Source organism: Ziziphus jujuba, chromosome 9 (genome assembly GCF_031755915.1).
Source record: "Ziziphus jujuba cultivar Dongzao chromosome 9, ASM3175591v1".
NCBI classification, from domain to species: Eukaryota; Viridiplantae; Streptophyta; class Magnoliopsida; order Rosales; family Rhamnaceae; genus Ziziphus; species Ziziphus jujuba.
Genome location: NC_083387.1, coordinates 22,738,649 through 22,761,578, shown reverse-complemented (window position 1 = coordinate 22,761,578; position 22,930 = coordinate 22,738,649). Strand labels below are relative to the sequence as shown.

General features: G+C 32.0%; 4 protein-coding genes across 5 annotated transcripts; 3 read left to right on the top strand and 1 right to left on the bottom strand.

Annotated features, from left to right (window-relative positions):
- Positions 1-1,397: 1,397 nt before the first annotated feature.
- Positions 1,398-6,825, bottom strand: LOC107427502 (beta-galactosidase 11-like). Its single transcript, XM_048480316.2, has 18 exons — positions 6,440-6,825; positions 6,129-6,224; positions 5,751-5,863; positions 5,581-5,647; positions 5,393-5,485; positions 5,105-5,248; positions 4,693-4,787; positions 4,485-4,590; positions 4,284-4,368; positions 4,044-4,162; positions 3,780-3,947; positions 3,500-3,672; positions 3,115-3,224; positions 2,879-2,988; positions 2,675-2,782; positions 2,487-2,591; positions 2,250-2,395; positions 1,398-2,149 (listed from the first exon to the last, which is right to left on the bottom strand). The coding sequence occupies exons 1-18, from the start codon at positions 6,635-6,637 to the stop codon at positions 1,681-1,683; spliced, it is 2,505 nt and encodes an 834-aa protein (XP_048336273.1). The 5' UTR covers positions 6,638-6,825; the 3' UTR covers positions 1,398-1,680.
- Positions 6,826-8,017: 1,192 nt separating this feature from the next.
- Positions 8,018-11,718, top strand: LOC107427508 (uncharacterized). 2 transcript variants are annotated; one of them, XM_048481349.2, is made up of 11 exons: positions 8,018-8,215; positions 8,385-8,568; positions 8,660-8,734; positions 8,920-9,154; positions 9,251-9,375; positions 9,887-9,920; positions 10,020-10,066; positions 10,213-10,353; positions 10,699-10,763; positions 10,859-10,931; positions 11,029-11,718. In XM_048481349.2, the coding sequence occupies exons 1-11, from the start codon at positions 8,107-8,109 to the stop codon at positions 11,192-11,194; spliced, it is 1,254 nt and encodes a 417-aa protein (XP_048337306.2). In that variant the 5' UTR covers positions 8,018-8,106; the 3' UTR covers positions 11,195-11,718. The 2 variants fall into 2 exon arrangements, with proteins under 2 accessions (XP_048337306.2, XP_015893372.2); XM_016037886.4 differs by having other exon boundaries at positions 8,920-9,157.
- A 5,213-nt stretch (positions 11,719-16,931) lies between these two features.
- On the top strand, positions 16,932-20,538 carry LOC107427496 (rac-like GTP-binding protein 5). The gene is made up of 7 exons (XM_016037873.4): positions 16,932-17,315; positions 18,467-18,554; positions 18,657-18,766; positions 18,876-18,939; positions 19,609-19,673; positions 19,816-19,881; positions 20,014-20,538. Exons 1-7 carry the CDS (start codon positions 17,217-17,219, stop codon positions 20,116-20,118), a joined length of 597 nt encoding a protein of 198 aa, XP_015893359.1. The 5' UTR covers positions 16,932-17,216; the 3' UTR covers positions 20,119-20,538.
- A 756-nt stretch (positions 20,539-21,294) lies between these two features.
- LOC107427499 (ubiquitin-conjugating enzyme E2-17 kDa) lies at positions 21,295-22,399 on the top strand. The gene is made up of 2 exons (XM_016037877.4): positions 21,295-21,681; positions 21,970-22,399. The coding sequence occupies exons 1-2, from the start codon at positions 21,484-21,486 to the stop codon at positions 22,216-22,218; spliced, it is 447 nt and encodes a 148-aa protein (XP_015893363.1). The 5' UTR covers positions 21,295-21,483; the 3' UTR covers positions 22,219-22,399.
- The last annotated feature ends 531 nt before the right edge of the window (positions 22,400-22,930 follow it).

Below are 22,930 nucleotides of genomic sequence, written 5' to 3'. Positions count from 1 at the left end.
GAAGAAACTGTTGTTTTCTTTCTTGTTAAACTTTCAATCAATTTTCTTTAATTGAATTCAATCTACAAATATAGTTCTGAATCAATTTTATTTATTTATTTTTTATTATAAAATTTATAAGTCATATTTAGAATTGCCATTTTTACATTAGTGAGTATAAGTGTTATCTAATTCTGAGCAAAGCTACAGTTACTAGATATATATATATATATATATATTATTTTCTAACTTTTATAGGTAATAACTTCTCACCAAAAAAAAAATAATAATAATAATAATAAAAAAAAAATAAAAATTTAGGTATATTAAAATCGATGCCTCTGTTGATATTCAACATTAATTTAATAAGCAAATATTGCAGTGTATTATTGTTTAATTATTTAGTTAACTTATTGGTTAAGATTCACAACAAAATAACAACAAAAGCAATTTCTTTTATATAAATCAAAATATTGGCAAACTCAATGAATTTTGTTCTTTTTTCCTTTTTTATTTTTTTTTATTTTTTTGGGATAACATATGATAAAGTAAATGAAACTACAAATTAATGCACTTGACATTAATTGACCATGTAGGGAGTGAACAATCTAGTGACAAAGTCATTATTTGTTATATACTTTGGTTTTTCTTTCTCTCTCTCTTTTTTTTTTTATTTTTTATTTTTTATTTTTTATTTTTTTTTAATGTAAAATGTTTGGGATAATAAACAAAATCCTTATAGACGATGAAAACCATCATTTTCAAAGGATGACCAACTTTTCAACTGAGGAACTAAAAGATTGGAAGGACTTGCCAGGAATATGATACAAGAAAATCACATTGGCAATTGATAAATTCACCCTGATCCCTCATGGAAACGCGAGAAACTTCAGGACACTGTGGATTCCACAACTATGTGAGTGAGGTTGTATGTACATCTGGTGCATTGAAGTTTTTTTTTTCTTTTTTTTTTTGGCTAAGAAACCCACCAAAACTAGAGTTTTTTTTTTTTTTTTTTTTTTTTCTATTAAATACTATAAAAATAAACCCCCAAAGTTTTTGTGGTGTAAGGAAATGTTGTGGATTTTTCTAAAAAGAAAATAGATTTATCAAGCTTACATGTACTTTGATCTACATCTAAATTTTATATTTAATTTCTTCAAGGATTTGATTTTTGTTTAGTTTAATAAGTTTGTAAACCCATTTTGTGAACTTAGAATCTAGAGGCAGCCCTGGCTAATTAATCCCATGCTCTTTTTATTTTATTATTATTGTTATTTTTTTTTCCATATAGATTATCTTCATCTTTCTTAGTAAAATTTTTGGCAGTTTGATTCTTCAAATTATCATAGTCCAAATTGTGAAAATTTTACGAGAAGAAAACTAAGAAAATATAAGCTTTCTGAAAAACTTGCAACTCCAGTAACAAATCAAATTGCTATATCGACCAAATGCTTGGATAAGTACTCAAAAAAAGGTGAATACAAATCATGAATCTAAAGCACCAATATTACCACAAATGAAAAAATCAAATCTTGACCCCCTTGGTCCATCAAATTTTACTTTGTTATTTTAATTGCCCTTCAAGTTTCAATCTCTATCTCTCTTTCTCTTTCTCTTTCTCTCTCCCATTTCAGTTTCATGGTTTGCAATTCCCCCAATCAAACCCCCACCATCTTTTGTTTTCCGTTTTCTGATCCATCACTGAGCAGCACACTTAACTTGGATAGCAAGAGTCTTCTGGATATCTGGGCAACCATCATTGTTCTTGTCGAAAATCTCCCTTTTCATGGGGACATCACAGCTAGGTTTCCCTAAGCACTGCTGTTCAACAATTTCTTTAGATGAAGCAGCATTGCATTTTCCCAATATGAAGTTTCCACAGGTTCCCAATGGGTCGCCAAAGCTTGCAAACTCGACGGCGACAATCTTCTTGTGGTTTGGACACTTAAGGTGAGCTGCTGGTTGCACCATGTCCACAACAGGTCTGATCTTGCTTTTCTCCCTTGCCCATGACTTAACATGTGCTGGATAATATTCTGTTATGTAACTGCAGATTGTATCTCTGTTTACGGTCAGGATCTCAATGTTTTTGGGGTCTGCTTTCTCTTCTTCCAACACAACAAGCAGATTCTCTGATTCCTGTAAGTAGGATCTTGGAATATGATACCTGATAAACAACACAGAGTTGGAAAAAAACCGATTTTAGTTTTGCTTTTCTTCATGCAGTCTATATGTACATATCTGCTACTTGAGAGTTTTCTTCTTACTCTGATTGACTGGGTTTTCCAAGAGGAGAGAGGTAGGACATCCAGTAACGACCAATGCATTTTCCATTTATCCACATCATTCCTTTTCCCATGCCAGTCATCCGGATAGCAACAGGGTCATTCCCTGCTGGAGTCTTAAAACGTGCCTGCCCAACAAAAATGCAAATTCAATGTATCTAGATTTGATAATGAACTATCAGTGAAAGTGTTTTTATCTCCATTATGCATCAAATTTACCTTGAACCATGTGAGAGCTGGTGCTTCACCTTTAGACTCGCTCCAAGTTATCTTTTTTGATCCCTCCTCGGTGTAAACTTGATTCTTTTCTCCAGTCAGGCCAACCTTTCAAAACAGTAATAAAAAAAATCTATCACTCTCTTTCCGTTTATATCAATCCCTGGATTTCAATGTGAATGCTCACAAACCTGATGACCCCAACCGTTTTGTGTCAGATCTATTGTTCCAGTGTTCAAACCTAAGATCATGACAGCTTTAGGCCCTGCATACCTGTGCTCCATGTATGCTCCGCTATCCTTCAAAATGATAAACAAGTAATTTTCAGCCCCATTTTTAAGATATATCCATCAGGGTTAGTAAGAAAGTAGCTTTTCAAGTCATGAGCTCCTTACCGGAAGTCCAATTGTCATGCACAATAATGCTATCTGGTTTGTACCAGGCTTGAGCTTAACAGCTTGCTGGAAGAGGAAGCTCTTCTCGTCATGGCTTCCATGTGCAGATCCTGAAAAAACATAGCGGATTTATTTAAACTAGGTTGGTTCAGAGGAAGCTAAATACACACACGTACAAGCGCACACACATGCACACATACACACACATATATATGCCTCCGTTCCTGTGTGCTTACCAACATATTCACCATTTACGAATGCATGCATGGCATGACCAAGACTTGAAACACGAAGAACTGGCAGGATATCAGGTCTCATTGGCAAGTCACGAGTACCCAGATCAATGCTGGAAAATAAAAATATTAAAAAAAGATTAATTATGTCAAATTCAAGCAGTGATCAGAAAAAAGCAGCTGCACTGCACAAATACTTTGGAATTACACCCAGGTACGGAATTTTGTAGCCGTAACCAATTCATCAATGAACATAGCTTCCATTACAAGCATAATTTGTTGTGATAAAGGTTTTAATTATGAAGGTGATATATATTTGGTGTCAAAAAATTGATTCATGCAGAAATTTTGAAATTTCTTTCAGTGGGAGTTTTGGAACTAATCTTACCTAGTGGTATACCAACCATAGTCCGTAGTATCTTTAAGCAGGGAATAGAGCTCGTTTGGTATTTTGTTACTGACTGGAGCTTGTTGAACAGTTAGAATGGGCTCTTGTGACATCTTCCATTTAAGATCATTCGATGATGTAACAAAGTTTCTTGAATTGTGTTGGGATACAATCTGTTTTTATATAGAAGCCAAAAGATGCTTAGTAAATGTTCCTCAAAGTATTCAAAGATTTTTAGCTAATTCCCACTGGTGGAAATAAGTAACAAATGAGTAATTACTGTTTGAGTATTGTAGACGACGGTTTTGCAGTCAGGGAGGATACTTATGGAGTGTGGAGGGAGGTAATATTCTTGACCCCTGAAGGATAAAGTCTGTGCTATTCTGGAATGATTGTTTGTCAAGAAAGCAGCGCAGAGATTGGATCCAGGCTTCTCATAGATCCGAACCTGCATAAACCCAACAGCTTAATTATGTAACAATGAACTTCCTAGCTGAGTTTTGTTGTAATTTTATTTACTGTGTAATTGCTAAAATATTATTACCTCTGTGTCCTTTCCAAGTCTTTGAACTCCAGAATTCCCCCAAAGCAAAGCCTTCTTGCATAGATTCAAAGCCTTGTGCAAGTCCCTAAGATGACTCCATTTTGGGTCTCTTTGCAAACCTGAAACCCAGCATAAAAGTAGAGACCCAGTTTAGATTGCTGTCGGAGTAAATTCTCCGGTAATCTTGCATGCACTGGAAGAAAATGGAAATCTTTAAATAAAAAAGAGAAAATCTTATACCATATTCATCAAGAGGAGCTTCATCATAATAGCGAGTAGTTGTGAAAACAGCACTTGTTCTACCAAAATTTGTCCCTCCATGATACTGCAGAGATGTTAAATAAAGTATGAATTTCCTTTTTATTTATTTATTTATGTTAATATAGCTTACCAGACTAATTAAACAAGCAGTTAGGAAGAGGTTGGTTGTCTTTGATATACCATATAGTAGTTTGCAAGAGTTCCATTCTTTGAGAAGAAACGGGCAATTGAGAATGCAATATCTTCTGCTGCTCTTTGAGAAGGAGGGTCTCCAAATACTCTGTACCTGTAATTACAAAAAAAAAAAAAAAAAAAAAAGAACCAAAAATGGGGTTTAAACAAAATATTACATGATTAATTAATTCCCAAAAAATGATTTAATACTCACTGAGCAGTCCAGTTCTCAGTCCATATAGAAGGCTTGTAGGGCTTATTGGGGCCTATGAATGTATCTCCACATTGTCTTCCATTGCATGTATTGATCTGCAAAATGTTGCATGCAATGCCTTTTAGTTTTAAGGGTCCTACCTACTAATAAAACATAATATACCAACTCTTCCTTTTCTCTTTTCTTCTTTCTTATTTGTTACACTAAAAAAGCTATATATATGATAGATTTGCTTTTAGTTTCTAGTTTGAAAATTTGGGCAGATCTTACCTTTCAAAACAAATTCAGAAATTTTAACAGAAATTTTTATTTTAAATCTATTAGACCGACTTAACAAGAAACTATATTATATACAAGAAATCTCTTATAAAATCAATCTGATAATAACATATCGACGTGTATGTATACTTACAACTGGATCTGGAGCATCCTTTTGCTTGCACATGATCCACGGAACTCCGGTTTTCAATCCAACTGCCATATTTGCTGCCCATTGAACATATTTGGTTCCCAATTCTCTATAGGCAAGTTGAATGTGGTTGTACTCGTTCTCTATCTGTACAATGAAATTTAAAAAAAAAAATAATTAACATAAAAAAAGACCAATCAAAAGGACAAAAGGAAACAAGTCCATAAATTAATTAGTTCTAGGAAAATGACAAGGAAATCACAAAATTATATTAAAAAAAAAAAAATAAACCTGTGCCAAGATGATAGGGCCTCCTTGTGAAGCAAATAGTTTCTCTTCTTTCATCTTGTCTATGATCATCTTCACGTACTTTTTCATGTGATACTTCAAACATGCAAAATTTACAACTCTTAAACACTAAAACTCATAGCATTTATACATAAGTAACAAAATTAATATGAAACATATAATCTGGTTACCTTGAATGGTGCATTATCAGAACGGTAGATGATGTTTGGCACCTCTCTCAACCAATATGGAAGACCTCTGAAGATCATATTTATATGTACATAAATTACTTATAAGCAATAGGACAAGTGCTGAAGCCAATAATGAGCAAATTAAGAGAATATGAGAGCGAAAATTGTACCCATGGTTCCATTCGGCTTGGATGAATGGCCCAACCCTAAGTGTGACAAACATTCCATTATCTCCAATCAACTTAATAAATTTCACCAAATCATAGTTTCCCTCGAAGTTGAACTACAAAAATTACACAACATATACAATCAATCCCCACAATCAACAAGCTCTTCATACCCTTCTAACCAATCCGTACATACATATATTCATTATATACTGTTCCGAACACATCACTGACATCCTGGCTTTAATAAATTATGCACTTCCCACCAGTCAAGATATCCATTTTTCGACAGAAATGGATTGATTACTTATGAGCATCTTTAATAAAGTTAGAATATACTAATATGGTAATTATGTATAAGTATTTATAGTTGGAAAATACCTGGCCTTGTACGGGCTCATGAACATTCCAAAAAACGTAAGTCTGAATCACATTCAGACCTCCATGTTTGGCCTTGGAAATAATGTCAGGCCACATCTGAAAACCACCAAAGAATTATTTAAAAAAAAAAAAAACACAAAAACCCAATTGCACAAAATATTAATTGAATCCATATTGTGACAGAAACAGTATGAAACTGAAAAGGGTTTTGATATATATATATATATATATTAGAAATGAAAGCATATGCATATGCACTAAAAATGAATAATAAATTCCAAAAGAAAAAAAAAATAAAAAGTAAAATATACTTCAGGTGTGCTACGCGGATAATGGATAGAACCAGAGAAGAGAAGCTCTCGTTTGCCATTGATAATTAAAGATCTACCATCATAGATCACACCCTTGAGTTGCTCTGCAGTACCACCACCACCACCATGACCCAAAGCAGAACATACAAAAAGGGAAAAAAGGGTAATCAAAAGCTTAAGCCTAGTAGGTAAACCCATTTGTGTCTTTGTTTGCTTTGCTTATGTTTTTTTGTTCTTTTTTGATTTTGGTCACTTTTTCTATATATTGTTTGTGAGAGTGAAAGTCTGAATGTTTTGTTCTTTGTTTTGTTTAACAGTAGTGTGATGCCTCCTTCAGAGTTAAGGAGGAGGAATTTCAGACTCCATAAAAGACTGCTGTAATGGAGGAAATGGAAATGGTAAATATAAGGGTTGGGAGGGAAAACAGGAACACGGTTTTGGAGTAATTTCAGTTTGGATCTAAAGGCTGTCGTTGGTCTGAGCATTAGCTTGGTGTTATTTGTCTCTCTGTTAGTCATATGCACCTTCTTTTTTTTAACTATATTTGGTCTTTGGAGGACGATTCTTTAGGAGCTTTGAATATGGACCATACTCGCGGGAATTTTGCTATTGCTCTAGCTGGCTTCTTTAACGGTAACCAATCTTCCTAACCATATATATTTTTCCAATTTTCTCTTTTTCTCTTTATAATTTTTTTTTGTCCTCTCCCATTATATATATATATATATATATATTTGATATGATATGATTGGTATCCAATCTTTTTTTTTTTTAGCTCTATTCTACTGGTAGTAAAAGGAGATTGTTTTGTAAAATTTTTTCCATGTTTGTTTGGATAGAATATTCCTCGTAGAAGAAGAAAAGGAAATTTACAATGTAATCTCATTTCACATACATATATTTATATCATATCCTCTTCAGTGATTTCCTAATTATATATTGACTATCTTTTCATTATGTAAGTTGCCACTAATATATTAATTAGATTAAAAAAAGTACAAATTTTGTAAGATTCATTGCATATTACAGAGGTAAAACAAAATTTAAATTGAGCTGTAAATTTTTAATTTATGATAGGGAAAATTTTTGATATATAGAATGAGTCAAACCTAGCTAGATCTTCTTAAAACAAATTAACTGCAAATCTGCTGTTGCTACGGACCATCAGAGGATATAAAAATAGCACAGCCTACCTTTAAAAATAGAAAAAAAAATTAAACAAGAAAAATAATGTTGTACGTACTAGAAATGAAAGGGAGATTCGAACTTAAAATTTTTATTCAAAAATCTCTGTAAAATTAAATGGTAATAAACTTTATTAGTTAAATAATAATTATTATATATATATATATATATGCAAAATTTGTATTTGAATTATGAAAATGTGAAAATATCTATTTGGGGGAAAAAAATATGATGCCTTTATTTATATAGTTTTTAGAATAAAAAACTTGGGAGAGTAGATGCTGATTTATTGATTTAAAATTTTAAAACATTGACGATGCGACGTCGTGTGATTTCAGCTTACTTATTGTTTGTGTTCCCTCCAAAAGAATTGAGAGTCTCCCTCCAAAAGCGGCAAAACGAAGTGTTGAAACCTTGAAAACAAACCCCCCAAAACCTCTGAGACTGAGACTCTGAGAGACTGAGAGACTGAGACAACCACCATGTCAAATCGCCAAGACGACCTCGATCTCCTTCTCTCTCTTCAAGACCGAGTTTTGGAAACCCCTCCTGGTTCTCCCATTCCCTCCACTCTTCGCTCTCGTTCACCTGGTACGCTTTTTATTTATTTTTGGCAATTGATTATTTCATTTGTTGTCTAGTGCCATTGCTCACATTTCTCACAATTTTTTTTTTTCTTGTGGAAATTCGATCTGGGTGCTAACAAAATCTCGAAAACTTATCTGGGCTTCTCTTCGATTCGATGCAATTTTATTTGTAGGGTACCTTTCGGATGAGGAATCTCCAAGGAGAAGAGAGAAGGCGGACATGTCCGTCTTTAAGGATGCTGTTCAGGACTGCCTCGATTACGAGCCCAACCCAGTAATTGAAAAGGCTGCAAAACCCAACCGGCACAGGGCCCCCAGTGATCCTGAGGTTGAGAGGTTTTCGGGTTTGCGAATAAGGTAGATTCCATGCTTTTTCCCTTCGGTTCACTTGGAGAAATGAAAGTTGCAAGTTATGTTGAACTTGGGTTATTTTTTTCTTTTTGGTCAGGAATCAGTTGGTAACTCCTGCAGAGCTCAGCGAGCGGTTTTCGGACATTCGTTTCGTTCGATTATCGGCTATAAAGTATGTAAATGCTCTTCACAATTTTTTGTAACTTCAAGATTCTGATAGGCTATGGTTTAGGATTAGTAGTACCAAAATTGTTAGATTTCTCTTAGAGAGTTTACTTCCAGAATGATAACTACATGAGGGTTGGATTTGCCACATTTTAATGTGCGTTGTGATATTGCACATCTTGGCCTTTTTAGGAATTTGTTGGTTGGGGATACTCTTTCTGGCTGTTGGGCAACTGTTGGAGTGGTGACTGAGAAGGGAGTTCCAAGGACAAGTTCTAATGGAAAGAGCTATTGTATTTGGAAAATTGGTTGCTTAGATGAAACTACTATATCTGTATTCTTGTTTGGTGATGCTTATCAGAAGAACTGCAAAGAGCAGGCTGGAACCGTATTTACATTGTTTAATTGCAATGTGCGCAAAGACGCTGTGGTATAAGCTTTTCATGCACTGATGTTTTTGTTTTCCTTTTTTCCTGTAGATTGTCATAAAAATTAAACGTTACCTTTTCTATTTTCTGTGCAGGGTTCAGGTTTTTCTTTGAGTGTGTACGCACCTAATCAACTACTAAAGATGGGTACTTCAATCGACTATGGTGTTTGCAAGGGAAAAAGGAAGGATGGCATGGTCTGTACAGCAGTTATAAACAAGTATGCTATATGAACGCCTCACAATACTTTATTTAAATCTCAGATTGTTATACCGATTGCCATGTTAATTGTCCAAGTTCTGTTTTATAATTTTGTTATATCTTAAGCTAAGGGCTTCAGAAATATATTGATATGTTTTTGGTTGAACTAATAGTATGTAGAACATACAAGTTTTGAAAAGGGCCAAGCATGTCTAATATACTGTACCCGAGGATATTCATGTTAACCTTAAAAATGCTTGGTGACAGAAAGAAAAAAGTGAAATAAGTTTCCCTGTCATACCTAGTGAAGGAAAAATATTTGATACTTTTTACAAGAAAATAGCTTAAATCAAGATAAAATTATTTGTTGATTCTGTCCATCAGAAGGTTGCTTCTTTCTGTTCTGTAACTCCTTGTTTCACCAATGTAGTATGGTTGCTTCAATAACCCACGGGAGTTAGAAGTAGAATTCTTCTAACTACATATTGGTTTTCTTCATTTTTTAACATTCATTCCTTCCATTGTTTCAGGCGCCGTGGGACATATTGCAAATATCATAAATCAGTAAGCATGATTCTGCATTGTCTCTATCTTGTTTGGTGCCAAAAATCTGGTCTTCAGTTGAAACTTACTGATCATTCCCTCTTTGTTGTATTTAAATAGAAAGAATCACAGAGATATTCCACAATGCGAACTGAGCTCAAGGGAGGGTAAGTGATGATTGTACAGCTTTATTTGAACTTCTATAATATAGTATTCACGTTTTTGAAATATATGGAAGTTATCTCTCTTTCTTATTCATTCTAACTTCTTCCTATTACGGTAATGTAACCTGTCATATTTTCCTTGTTCACAGGAACATAAGAACAGCATTTAGGGATCCTTTAATGTCGGAAGGGATTTATTTGGTTGATCCTCTGGCCGACAAAACAAATTTAAAGAAGCCCAAGCAGCCAATTAAATTATTGTCTGTCGAAGGACTCAAAAAAGCATTAAGGTTTGTTATATATAGATGACTTGAGAAATATACTTAGCACCATTTGATTTGTCCACTATCTTCTAGTTAATAGAAGTCCTTTTCGCTTATATCTTGCAAGATGCTTGACCAAAAATAAAATCCAAAAAGTTGGTTTTGAGTGTACATAAAATTGCAACTAGATTGCCTTTTTCGTTTTAGTTTTTTTATTTTTTTTATTTTTTTAGGTAATAAAAATTGCAAGTTATTGCTGATTATTTAGAAGCTGGGATCTGTAGTGGACATTTCTTATATGGGTGTGCATTACATGCACAGTTTTTTCTTTAGTGGAAAGCGTAGTTTATATTGATTAAGCTTTATTTACAGTAATGCAGGCAAAGTGACAACAAATACACACTCACAAGGAATAAGATTTCTTACTGAGATTACAGGTTAAAGATTGCAATTCTTCTTTTATCTTGTACGTTGCGCCCTATGCAATTTCTGCTTGAGCAATCTTTTTCTTTCTTTTTTATTGTTTTTCCAGGGAAAACTTGTCCAAATTATACAAATAAGGAGCCAACAACACAAAACCGACAAAGCACTAATTTAGAGAAGAGGTGAGTTGTGTATAAGAGTTCTTTTTCCGTTAACTTTGACAGCCAATTGCTGCTTCAGTTGTTTCCTTTGTCATGAATATCCAAGCATCATTTTCAGGAAACCACCTAGTGTGAACATTGATTCATCTGCCGCAATCAGAAACCAACAACTGAACGGAAAAAGAACCAAAACCGAAAAGAAGCAACCTTTGGTTGACAAAACCAAGCAAGGGACAGGAAAGATGATTGAATTAGATTTTGTTAGTTCGGATGAAGAGCTCTAAGGCTGTTATGCACTAGACGTATTTGTCTTGGCGAAAATGTGGTCGAACTTCCATTTTAAGCAGTGCATAAATACAGTTGACATTTGTTCTTTTACGGATGAGAACTATAGCTCCTACATGATGCTGTGGAAATTGTCCATCGGTATCTACCAACTTCACTCCTCTTGCTTAAAGTTTCAAGGACTAAATTTAGTGAGCCAGAATTTCTGTTCTCGGGTCTGATTCTGGTTGTTCTTCTAACATAAATGAAAAAGTGTAAAGAATATGCATACCAACAATCATTCAAGTTTTGAAATTGTCTATGTGACGTTGAAGTTTGTACTAATTCGATGTTAGAATTGAAAATGTTTTTACATTGTGCTGTAAACTGGCATTCTTAATTTATGAGGCTAAAGTACGGTATTATTCTTTCAGAGAATAATTACAAAAATCATTTCGAAATGTTTGTCGGTTTTTCTGACTTCTTCTGAGTGTGTGATATCTATTTTTTTAATACTATGTTGTTCGATAGACGTTTTTCGTTATAGCACGTGGGATGTCGCACAAACCGATGATTATTTCTTTGGCTTTTTAACGTGCTTTAGACTTGGTACACTACATGACAATCTTTATTTATTTATTTCATAATTACAATTGAAATTGTTTAACATAAGAATTGTCTGGACGGTTTGCATCAACTGTGGTTATTATTTTGAATTGTTTTGCTTAATCCATATTCTTCTTTACTTGTTTTTTCTTACGTACTTGGTTTTTTCCCATTTTTGTAGTTATGTATTTACTTTGCGAATCTCTCAAGATAACTTGGGGGATAAATAATTTATATGAGAAATGATAATGACTTTGTTAATTTCTATAGGGTCAGACGGTAACAGTCCCTTTTTTTTTTTTTTTTTTTTGGTTTTTTCTTGGTTATTTAAGCAGATCAAATGTCCTTTTATTGTTTTCCTTTTTCTTGTAAAATCAATTGATACACTTTTTATCACTATTAACAGCTGGTGGGAAGTCTACTCCATGTGAAAAAGTAGACATTTTGGGGAAAAAGAGACATGGAATTTGAAGAAAAAGTTTCCCTTTGAAGAAGAGGATAAAATGAATATTCGTGTAGAATATGGACCCAATTGGTATCAGAACAAAGCGCCAGGTATAATATTAACAAGTTGGCTTTGAGAGGATGGTTTGGTCATCTATTCACATGGAGTAGGTCTAATAGATTATAGAACTTCTCATATTTGTTATATTTGTTTATGACAAAAATACTAATTGCTTAGCAAGGATAACTAGGGCAATTGGGGGGCTATTACAAAGATAATGTTTAAAATAATCTTATTTTCCACAAAGTTTTTGTCATTGAATAATCAAAAGAAGAAGGGAAAAATAATAATAATAATAATAAGCACAAAGAAAAAAAACTTAAAGAGAATCTTTATTGACAGAAGTAATAAGGAGGACATGTGCGTAAACAACACTGACAGGGACTGATGACCCGGAGGCTTGGGCACCAAAACCTTAGCAGATTTTGTAATTTAGATTATGTCTTTTTACGAGAATATAATACAAACGAGTTTCCATGCAGGACAAAATTGTTAGGTTTATTGTTGTTGGTCATGAAAACGACATCACCAGCTAACGGGTTGACTTTAACAGGACATCTTCTAGTATAACGATAAATTTCATTTAAATCCTATTAATTTTATTATACTTCGGTTTTTAGATTTTATGTTTTTAAAAATTTATTATTAAACTGCTTTTGTAGTTTTATATATATATATATATATATATATTAAAACAAACAATTTGTAATTTTTACTGATTATTTTAATAGTTAAATGCAAAATAGAATTAAAAATTAATATTTTATAATTAAATAATATTATGAAAATATAATTATGATTTTAAATGTTTAAAATTAACTAGTAAAATTAGTAAATAGGTTTAAATTTTGCAAAAACATATAATCTAAGTGTAAGTAAAACTGAAGACATTTAAATATGAAATTTTCCCTATAATAAAATCGTTAGTTTATAGATTGGTTTTATTTTTATTTTTATTATTATATGGTTTTATTGGGTAACTTTATTAATTTAATTAGGTTGAGTTACTTGTTTCAAAAAATAATAATGATAATAATAGACAAATGAATAAATAAATAAATCAGGTTCAGCTGCTTCATGAAAATAATTTTTCGTTTTAAAAATTTTATAGTCTCTCCTCGAATTTGGTTCTTGATTAATTAAACTACAGAATATTCATCATTTTTTAACATTGTGGTAATTTGCATTTTGCTAAACTCCATATATTTCTATCTTTTTCCTCTGCATTTTATGTCCCACAGGTTATCATTGCCTTACACACTATTTTGCTTTGGTTTAGATTAATCAATGACATAGGGTATATGACTGGTCTTGACTTCGAACTTGATAAGGCCTGTCCTGTATCAAAATTTTAAATTTCAATTTATTTTTTCCAATTAACATGGTAAATACTACTAATTACTATTCTATCATGAATTCTAGTTTTTAATCATATGTTAAAGTAACAGACAATTAATTTATTAGATTCCAAAATTCAAAAAAAAAAATGCTATGAATACCAAATTATTTATGAATGATATGGAAAAAATATATGATATTTTATCACTTTATAGGCTTGTAATAAGTTTTATTTATCCTGTTAAAAATTTACTCATCCATATTTAATTTATTTTAATTTTTCAGCCTATGAATAATATTCAATTATTTTACCACATTAATTGGTATACTCAAATTTTGGATCCCTCATATCTTCCAGAATAGTCTACTACAACTAAATTGGTTTAAGATAATGTTTTACTGTTCTAAACATTCTAATTCTAGTGATATTTCTTGTGTCATCAATTTCATAATTGATAGAATTTATTATTTTTTTTGAAGGGGCATAAATTATTTTTAAGTTATGATGAAATGCCATCTGGTCCTCTTTAAGTTTTCTTCACAAAAAGATTTAAAGAGTGAGTACGTGTCCAACCTATAAATGTGTCTAGTTATTGAATACGAGTATGATGTGGTGGGTGGAATTAATATTGAACAACTCAACCACCATTTGATTCACCAAAAGATAAAGGTGGTTAGAGAGTGAGTGAAAGGGATAGGTCTAAGAAAATACCTAAAGGGCCATGCTAACCAATCTCCTAGGTCATTCATTTCCATCATTTATGTACAACATATCCTTCAAACCCAAGGATCTCTATCCTTCCCCACCCTTAGATTTTGCAAAATTTCCTTCCTCTTTAAGCCAAGCCCTTTCCAATTTTTCTTCTAGGAATGGCATTATTAATATTAGACTTCTCAGATATTTTACTCAACCCATCTTTAAGGTATTTTTTAGCTAATTTACCTTTATATATATATATATATATGATCGATTTTTCATACGACTGTTTTGGTAATTTTAAACTAAAAAATTAATTAGAATATCAACTTTAAATTTACTTTTTAAAATAAAGGTTCAATACAATCAAACAAATCTACAAGTTGTGATAATAGTCCTTAGTTGAAAGGTGTATTATGTCAACCTGGTTATATATACGTATACTACAAATGATTTTCTAAATTATAATAAGAAGTAATGAAGACGCAATACAAAATATGGGTGAGACTTGATAAATAATTCAAAATTAAAAATCTAATTGGAAGAATTACAATCTTATTAGTTATTACCTCATTATATTTAATATTATAATTTAGAAGAGATCAAAACTATATGTATGACTAATTGGAATTTTCTATTGACCCGTTACATATATAATATTACTTTATTTAAAAAAGTCATTACTTTTTTCACACTTAATGTACTTAGTCTTTTTGCCAATGCTTTTAAAATGAGATGGAATGGACAAAAGAAGGTAATCCCATTAAACCCATTTTACAAGTATTCTTGAAGTTGAAGGATCGTTCTCAGTGATAATAATCTAAGAATTTATGTATTATTCACTATTTGTTTTGGCTTTCATTATTCGCTTGTATTTGTTATTTGTGATAGATTGTTACAATTTTTGTTAAAGTATCACGTTTTGGATTCAATTATCTTATGACGTGCTACTGACTAAGAAAGTTAGTTTTTCTACTTCTGAATTGAGTATATCTCACTCATAAATACTGTTTTTCAGTTTTTGTTTGCTGACTTTTAAGGCTATAACAACAAGTGGGCCTATGCGTATTAGTGAAGAATTTATTTGTTAATTATGTTTTAGGTCAACTACTGCATGTTTGAAGTTACATAATTCGTTATTTATCGAAAAAAAAGGAAGTTACATAATTCGTTTTTTAAACAGAAAAAAAGAAGAAGAAGTAATAATTCGTAATATCAGTCTGTATTGTATATCATTTTGCAATATAATATTTCAGGCTCCAACGGAAACATAATTATTCTGACTTTTGGACAAATTTTAAGTGAGATTTTGAAATTAGTGGAGCCGAATAAACTAGAAACTTCCTTCACCATTTATTAAAAAAAAAAAAAAAAAGGAGAAAGGAAAAAAAAAGAAAAACTAGAAACCTGAACTAATATCATCCTCATTGTGGTCAACGAAAAATGGAAGACTAGCACTGTGAAATATGTTAGGGTTAATTTGTAAATAGGTTATGTGTTGGCTAGATTTTCATATCAGGGCCAGTTTATGAGCTTCAGAGTAATATTTATAAAATATTTGATGTTTAATTTCTAAGGTAAATTAAAGAATTCAACTTTAGAAAATTTTATTAAAATAAAAGAACCCACTTGTTGATATATTGGAACTTTACAACACAAAATAACAACCTCATTTAAATTCTCTATTTTTATTATACATTTGCAAGTTGAGAAGAGGTAGGGCAACATCTCTTTTCTTTTTCATTCTCATTATTATTATATTCTATATCAAATTATATAGACATTCTCTCTTTGCAAGTGGAGAAGAGGTAGATCAATAATATAACCCAAAAAAAAAAAAACAAAAAAGAGGTAGGTAAATATTTTTTTTCTTCTATTTTTCATTAAATATTTTTTTCTTCTATTTTTCATTCTCCTAATTATTATTCTTTGTATGTTAAATAAATATTTTATGTACTTTTCCTATATATATGTATATATATTATAGAATTTCAGTTTACATGTTCATTCTGAATTTTATTTTTTGTTACATTCATTCTGTCAGTCAATCATTACAAAAGAACTAATCTACAATAGTTTTTTTTTTTTTTTTTTGTGCTTTTGGGTGCTAAAACAACTAATCTACAATAGTTATAACTTATTTTTCTTTTACATTATATGAACTTATATCATCTTTAAATTTTCTCTGTTTTATATCAATTCTCTTTTTCTCAATATTTCTTTATTCTTATGATGCCTTCAATAAATTAATAAAATATGACTACAACAACATTTTGTTAATTACTCGAAAGAAATTAACCCAATTGACTCAACTTTTTTTTTTTTTTCTGTTATTTTGACCATTTTTGTTTTTTGTTTTGGCAATAATCTGTTACTTTTGACTATAGGTTAATCCAACAAAGATAAAGCGAAAAAGTAATAAGACAAATGAGCAATAAATGAAAAACCAATTATATTATATAAAAATAATTGAATAAAAAATGATTTTTAATTAGGAAAAAATTATTTCAAATTGAAAAAAAAATAAATAAAAAAGGTCATGGGATTGGAGGGGTGAGGAATGGGGCCTGGGGATTAATGGGTACAATGGTACATATCTTCATGAGTCAATGTTATATGATTGTAGCTGGCAAGAGCTGGCTATATGCCCCAATCTTTCCAATCTCTCTCTCTCTCTCTCTCTGTATTTCTCTCTGTTTTTTCTCTTTCCAGTTCCAGAAATTTCTCATTCTCTGTCTCAATGCGCTTTCTTCGGACTAACCAATTTACTTTCCCTGCGTTCAAGGACAGGTTCTTGTGCAGTACGTATTAGGGTTTTTGTAGTCCAGAAAGCAAAGTTAGAAACTTTCTAGGAAAGGAAGAAAGACTTAGTCTAGTGTTTGGGAAGTAAGAAAAAATGAGCGCTTCGAGGTTCATAAAGTGCGTCACGGTTGGTGACGGCGCCGTCGGCAAGACTTGCATGCTCATCTCCTACACCAGCAACACTTTCCCTACGGTAATGGCTTTTTGTTCCTTTCTTTTTCCTATTATTATTATTTTTTGTCTTTGTGTTTGTTTTTTTGATGCATTGATTTTCCGAGAAAATTTATAGAAAGAGAGAAAATGAAGAGAAGAAAGTTGGAAATTTCGCGTCTTTTAAGGTTTTCCCAACATGGGTTTTGCTAAGCTTTATTTTTGTTTGGTTGTGTCAAAAAAATGTGGGGTAGAAAATATGGCCTTTTTAAAAAAAAAAAAAAAAATTCTGAGTGTTGTTTCTTTTATCTTTGTTTTCTTCTTTGAATCCCTTATAATTGGCTGTTCTGAAGTAAAGAATGAAATATCTAAAATGTAAAACTTTTGACTACCATGGTTTTTGTCGTAATTTGAGCCAATTGCTAAATTTGCTTGTATGAAAAAAGAGAAATTTAAGAGCTTTTTCTTTATTCGTAGTTGTGTTGTGGCCGACCATTCTTGAAGAATATATGTATGCTTTTCAGATGGTTTTTGGGGCACTTTCTGGACTGAGTAAAGGACTAGAAAAGTTAAATCTTTATCTGGTTCATTTTCTTTCCCATTTGATTTTATTTTGGTCTTCTTACCATCTAATTTGGTTTTTGCAAGATAAATTGAGATGAATCTATGTTTTCTTCTAAACTTGAATGGGTCAATGTCTCTGTAAGTTGTATGGGAATGTGTTTTCCTGGATCTTTTCTGTTAATCTGTTGATTTGATTTGCTGTCATAGTCTTTACAGAACCTATGATGAACCCCACTTAACTAATCCGAGTAAATAAGTTAGAGTATGAAATAAGAAAACTTTATGTTATTATATTTCTAATTTCTTTCCCCCTTTACTTTGTTCTTTTGCGGTTCAGTATCCCATGCTGAAAGCTTTTTGCTTTATACCAATTACGTAGTATAAGAATATATTAACGGTGCCTCCAATATGGTTTTTGTGATTTTTTGCAATTAAAATCTGCAAACGGTGAAATTTTTGTTTGATTGAAATTTCTTAGTAGATAGTTGCATCAAAATCGTCATTGTATACTGTTTTGATTTTTTTTTTTTTTTTTTTAAGAAATATTATCTTATGTATGAAATTGACTTTGGAAGAATTTATTCTAATTTAATATCTTTGTTTTTTGTTTCCAATAATTTTTGGAATCAGGATTATGTGCCAACAGTATTTGACAATTTCAGTGCAAATGTTGTTGTGGACGGGAGCACTGTTAATTTGGGGTTATGGGATACTGCTGGTATGTTCAGAATCCTTGGTTACTCCTAGTCAAAGTTTTTTTTGTTTTTTTTTTTTTGTTTTTGGTGTCATCATGGGTATTTCTTAAAAAATTATGAAACAGGGCAGGAAGATTACAATAGATTAAGGCCATTGAGCTATCGAGGAGCAGATGTCTTCCTACTTGCGTTTTCTCTCATAAGCAAGGCTAGCTATGAAAATGTGGCCAAGAAAGTAAGAACAGCATTATCCACATAACTTTTTTGTTCTCATTCTTTTTGTAATGATAATTCCTGATTTATATCGATGTGTTGATAATATGTCTTTCTGTTTCATTGTTTAGTGGGTTCCTGAATTGAGGCATTATGCACCTGGTATTCCAATCATTCTTGTTGGAACTAAACTTGGTTAGACTCTCTCCCTCTCTCTCTCTCTCTCTCTCTGGTAAAATTATATTTTCAGTTATCTGTGGTTTTTGTTATTCTATGCTGCAGTAGTTTTTAGTTGTCAAATGAATGAAAATTTTTTTTCTTAGGTTTGTAGCTTTAATTGCCTATAGTTATGTACAATGTTCTCTATTTTGATTATCAATTTGTTTGCATTTTCAAATACCCTGTTGATGAATTTTTCAATATATAAATTTCATTTTACAACTTTTGTCTGTAGACTGTTTCAGTTAACTATTTGAATATCACTGGGTTAACTTTTGATAATTATTTGAACCTATGAACTTGTTGAATTTCTCATGAGCTGAATATTAGCTGTATATATATTTTCCTTTATTCTACCATGGACTTATTACTAAAAAAAATTACAAAATTCTTGTTATATGAGAGAGTCTCGTAGTGCTGTGTAATTCAACTTGCTCACTCGAAGTCTTCTGCTTATACCATCATACTCTGGAGTCTGGATATGATTAGTATCACATTATTGAGCCATGTCTAATGTTGGTTGTCTAATAGTTAAGTCTGATGGTAGTTCATTGTCATGTTATTTTGGCCAATGAATTTATTCTTATCTGGGCTCTATTAATAGTCCTTCTAGTTTTGATGACAGCTAAATTTTTCTTCTTATAGATCTGCGGGATGACAAGCAGTTCTTTATAGATCATCCTGGGGCAGTGCCCATCACCACAGCTCAGGTAATTTCCACTGCATTTTGAGTTCAAAACTACCATATTTCAAGTTCTTTGTCATATCTTGCTCTCTTCTCTTTGTTGCTCATCACCAAGCTGCAATCCACTAAGATATATGCCTGATTTTCTTTCCTTTTTCTTTTCAAAGGGGGAGGAGTTGAGGAAGCTGATAGGGGCGCCAGTTTACATTGAATGCAGTTCGAAAACACAGCAGGTACCTAAATTCTATCCACATTACAAGAAACCATGGAGTGAAAGTTCTAATGATGCTTTTTATTTTTTTGGTAGTAAGTTCTAAAGATGCTTTGTTATTGAGGTTTATGTTATCTTTGCTTTGTGAATGCAGAATGTCAAAGCAGTCTTTGATGCGGCGATTAAAGTGGTTCTGCAGCCGCCTAAGCAGAAAAAGAAAAAGAAGAGAAAGGCACAGAAAGCCTGCTCCATATTGTGATTCTGAATAGACTCGTGGATGCAGCAGTTTGGTTTCATAGTTTTGGACTGACAATTCTAGGGGGCTCTCCTTCAGCATCAACTGCTTCTTCTTTCCAGGCTGTTTTATGATTTGTATTGTATATTAAGGATTCACCACATTGGATTTGATAGCATTTCTTTGGGGTTTAGGATTTTCCTAATATATCCACTCTGAAAGTACTAGACTGTTTACTCCTGTAGGTCAACCTATACTCAACCTGAGTTAGTACAAATTCAGCTTTTAAGAAGCCCTTTGAAAATGTCTCTCTAATTTTTAAATTGTTTCTATGTAACCATTTTCTAGAAGCTGATTTTAGTAATTTGAACAAAAGCTAAAGATTTGTAATCTATTTCGTCCATTTCTTTGGAGTCGGTCGAATAATATTTTGCATTTTTATGAGTTGTAAATTCAAAAGCTTTAACCGAGTAAAAAACAGATGAATATTCGTGGTCAAAACAGACCTTTTAAAAGGAATGAAGAACCGATATGGTAATTCCATAGAACTCACAAAAAGAATAAAATGGGGCTAAAAACCATGTAAATGGTAGAAGGAATATTCGGTTTATAACTTTATTGGTGGAAGAATTTATAAATCCTTTTGTTATTTTTAAATGAGTCAGTTTTCCAGAATTGACCCAGATTCTCGATGGGCCAACCATTAGAGGTAAGCTCGAATATCTTTAATTTATTATCTTTCTTTTTTTATTTTTTATTTTTTTGGGGAAATGGGTATAACCCACTGACTTGCCCTAGGTGGAGTAGTGTCTCTAGAACTTAAATGAAAAAATTGTGTATTCGAGGGAACTTTCGGTTCAATTTCAGCCACCAAATGAAAGTGACTTGTAGTGTCTCTTTGTCAAAATGACCACTTATGCATTTGTAATAGTATCTTTTTCTTTGCTCTATGAAATTTACATGATGAAAATAAATGGTCATATGGTGCAAAAGATAGTTTCCAACCTTGAAATTATGATAAAAACTCCCAATTGACTATTTTATTTGCTTAGGTAAAGAATTCAGTACCGCAAATATATTCGAGTTTTATTATCTATAAATTTCTTTGATTCTTCATTTTCAATCTTTTTTTTATTTTATTATTTATTTATTTATATAGTATGTTTACTTGTAGAATTTATTCTGTTCCCACTTTCATCAGTACAAAGAAGTTCAGGGTCCTCTACTTCAATAGCCATTTCTTATCCTCGACACCTTCTTTTCCCCTCTTTTAAATAGCACCACTGTCTCAGATTTTTGCAGGGGTGTGTCGTAGATTGGTTTTCTTTCATTTTGCCAGCCCATATTTCCCTTTTTCTGTTTGCATTTGAGCAAGTGAAAAGTTGTTGAATGGCTTTAAAGAGGATATTGAAGGAGCACAAGGACTTGCAAAGAGACCCACCAACTTCATGCAGTGCAGGTCCAATAGCGGAGGACATGTTCCATTGGCAAGCTACCATTATTGGTCCTAATGACAGTCCCTATACCGGTGGTGTTTTCCTTGTCAATATCCATTTTCCTCCTGATTATCCCTTCAAGCCTCCAAAGGTATACTTCTTACCCAATTTCTACAATTTTAACTCCTCATCTTCTTTCTACCATTATATACATAGAGATAACATTTCTACCATTATATACAGATATAATCAGTCTTTTATCATGTCGATTTAAATAATATTAAACTAACATCTCTTATCACAGCCATTGGGCTGATTTGATATATGAGCTTGGTATAAAATTATGATACCGACCTGATAAGAGATTGAAGGTTTATAGATATATAATAGGATTTTTCTTTTTTTTTTTTTTTTTTTTTTATTGGACGCAATTTTGTAGGTTGCCTTCAGGACCAAGGTGTTTCATCCCAATATAAACAGCAATGGAAACATCTGCTTGGACATATTGAAAGAGCAATGGAGTCCAGCACTTTCTATATCCAAGGTGTTGTTGTCCATTTGTTCCCTGCTTACAGACCCAAACCCAGATGATCCACTTGTTCCAGAGATAGCCCATATGTTCAAGACTAATAAGGTCAAATATGAATTAACAGCTCGGAGCTGGACCCAGAAGTATGCCATGGGCTAAATGTATATAATCTCTTCATGGTTATTATAATATTACTGTCACCAATAATCCTTCCATCATCTTTTTTTTGTTACTTTCTTTTGAGGTTTACTGAAAATAACTAGTAATTTGAGCATTTGTTTGCTTTGAAAATAAAAAAAATGCCCTGAACCAGAGTGTTAAAAATAAAATATTTCAATTAGCTTGTGATGTTTTGTTGCTGGATGTGTATTTGTCATGCTGCATATATATATATATATATATATATACACACACAACATAGTCAATGAGTTTAATTGAAGGACTAAACTATTAGACGGTTCTGTACCATTTCTATTATTTGAATGTTATTCCAAAAATAATAGGACTCAAATTCGAGAAAACGATAGTGTTAACCGATAACCGCAATTGAGGGAGCAACATGATGGCAAGGACATGCACCTGTTAGATTAAAATGGTCCAATTTTACAGGGGCTAGCAATTGGAGGTGGTAAAAAAATAGAATAAACAAATCTCCAAAAAAATAAAATTATATTGATTAAACCTATTAATTAATCACATCAATCCTAGTTATTTCAGTTGAATGTGCTGATTGTTTTCTTTTGCGTCGCCTAAAAAAAAAAACTCTAAAATCTTGTTTTCTTCTTTTTCTTTTCCTTTTAACCTTGTGGGGACGGAGGATTTTGTCCCTGGTAGATTGAGGGGGGAAAAAAAAATGAAGAAGAAGCAAAAA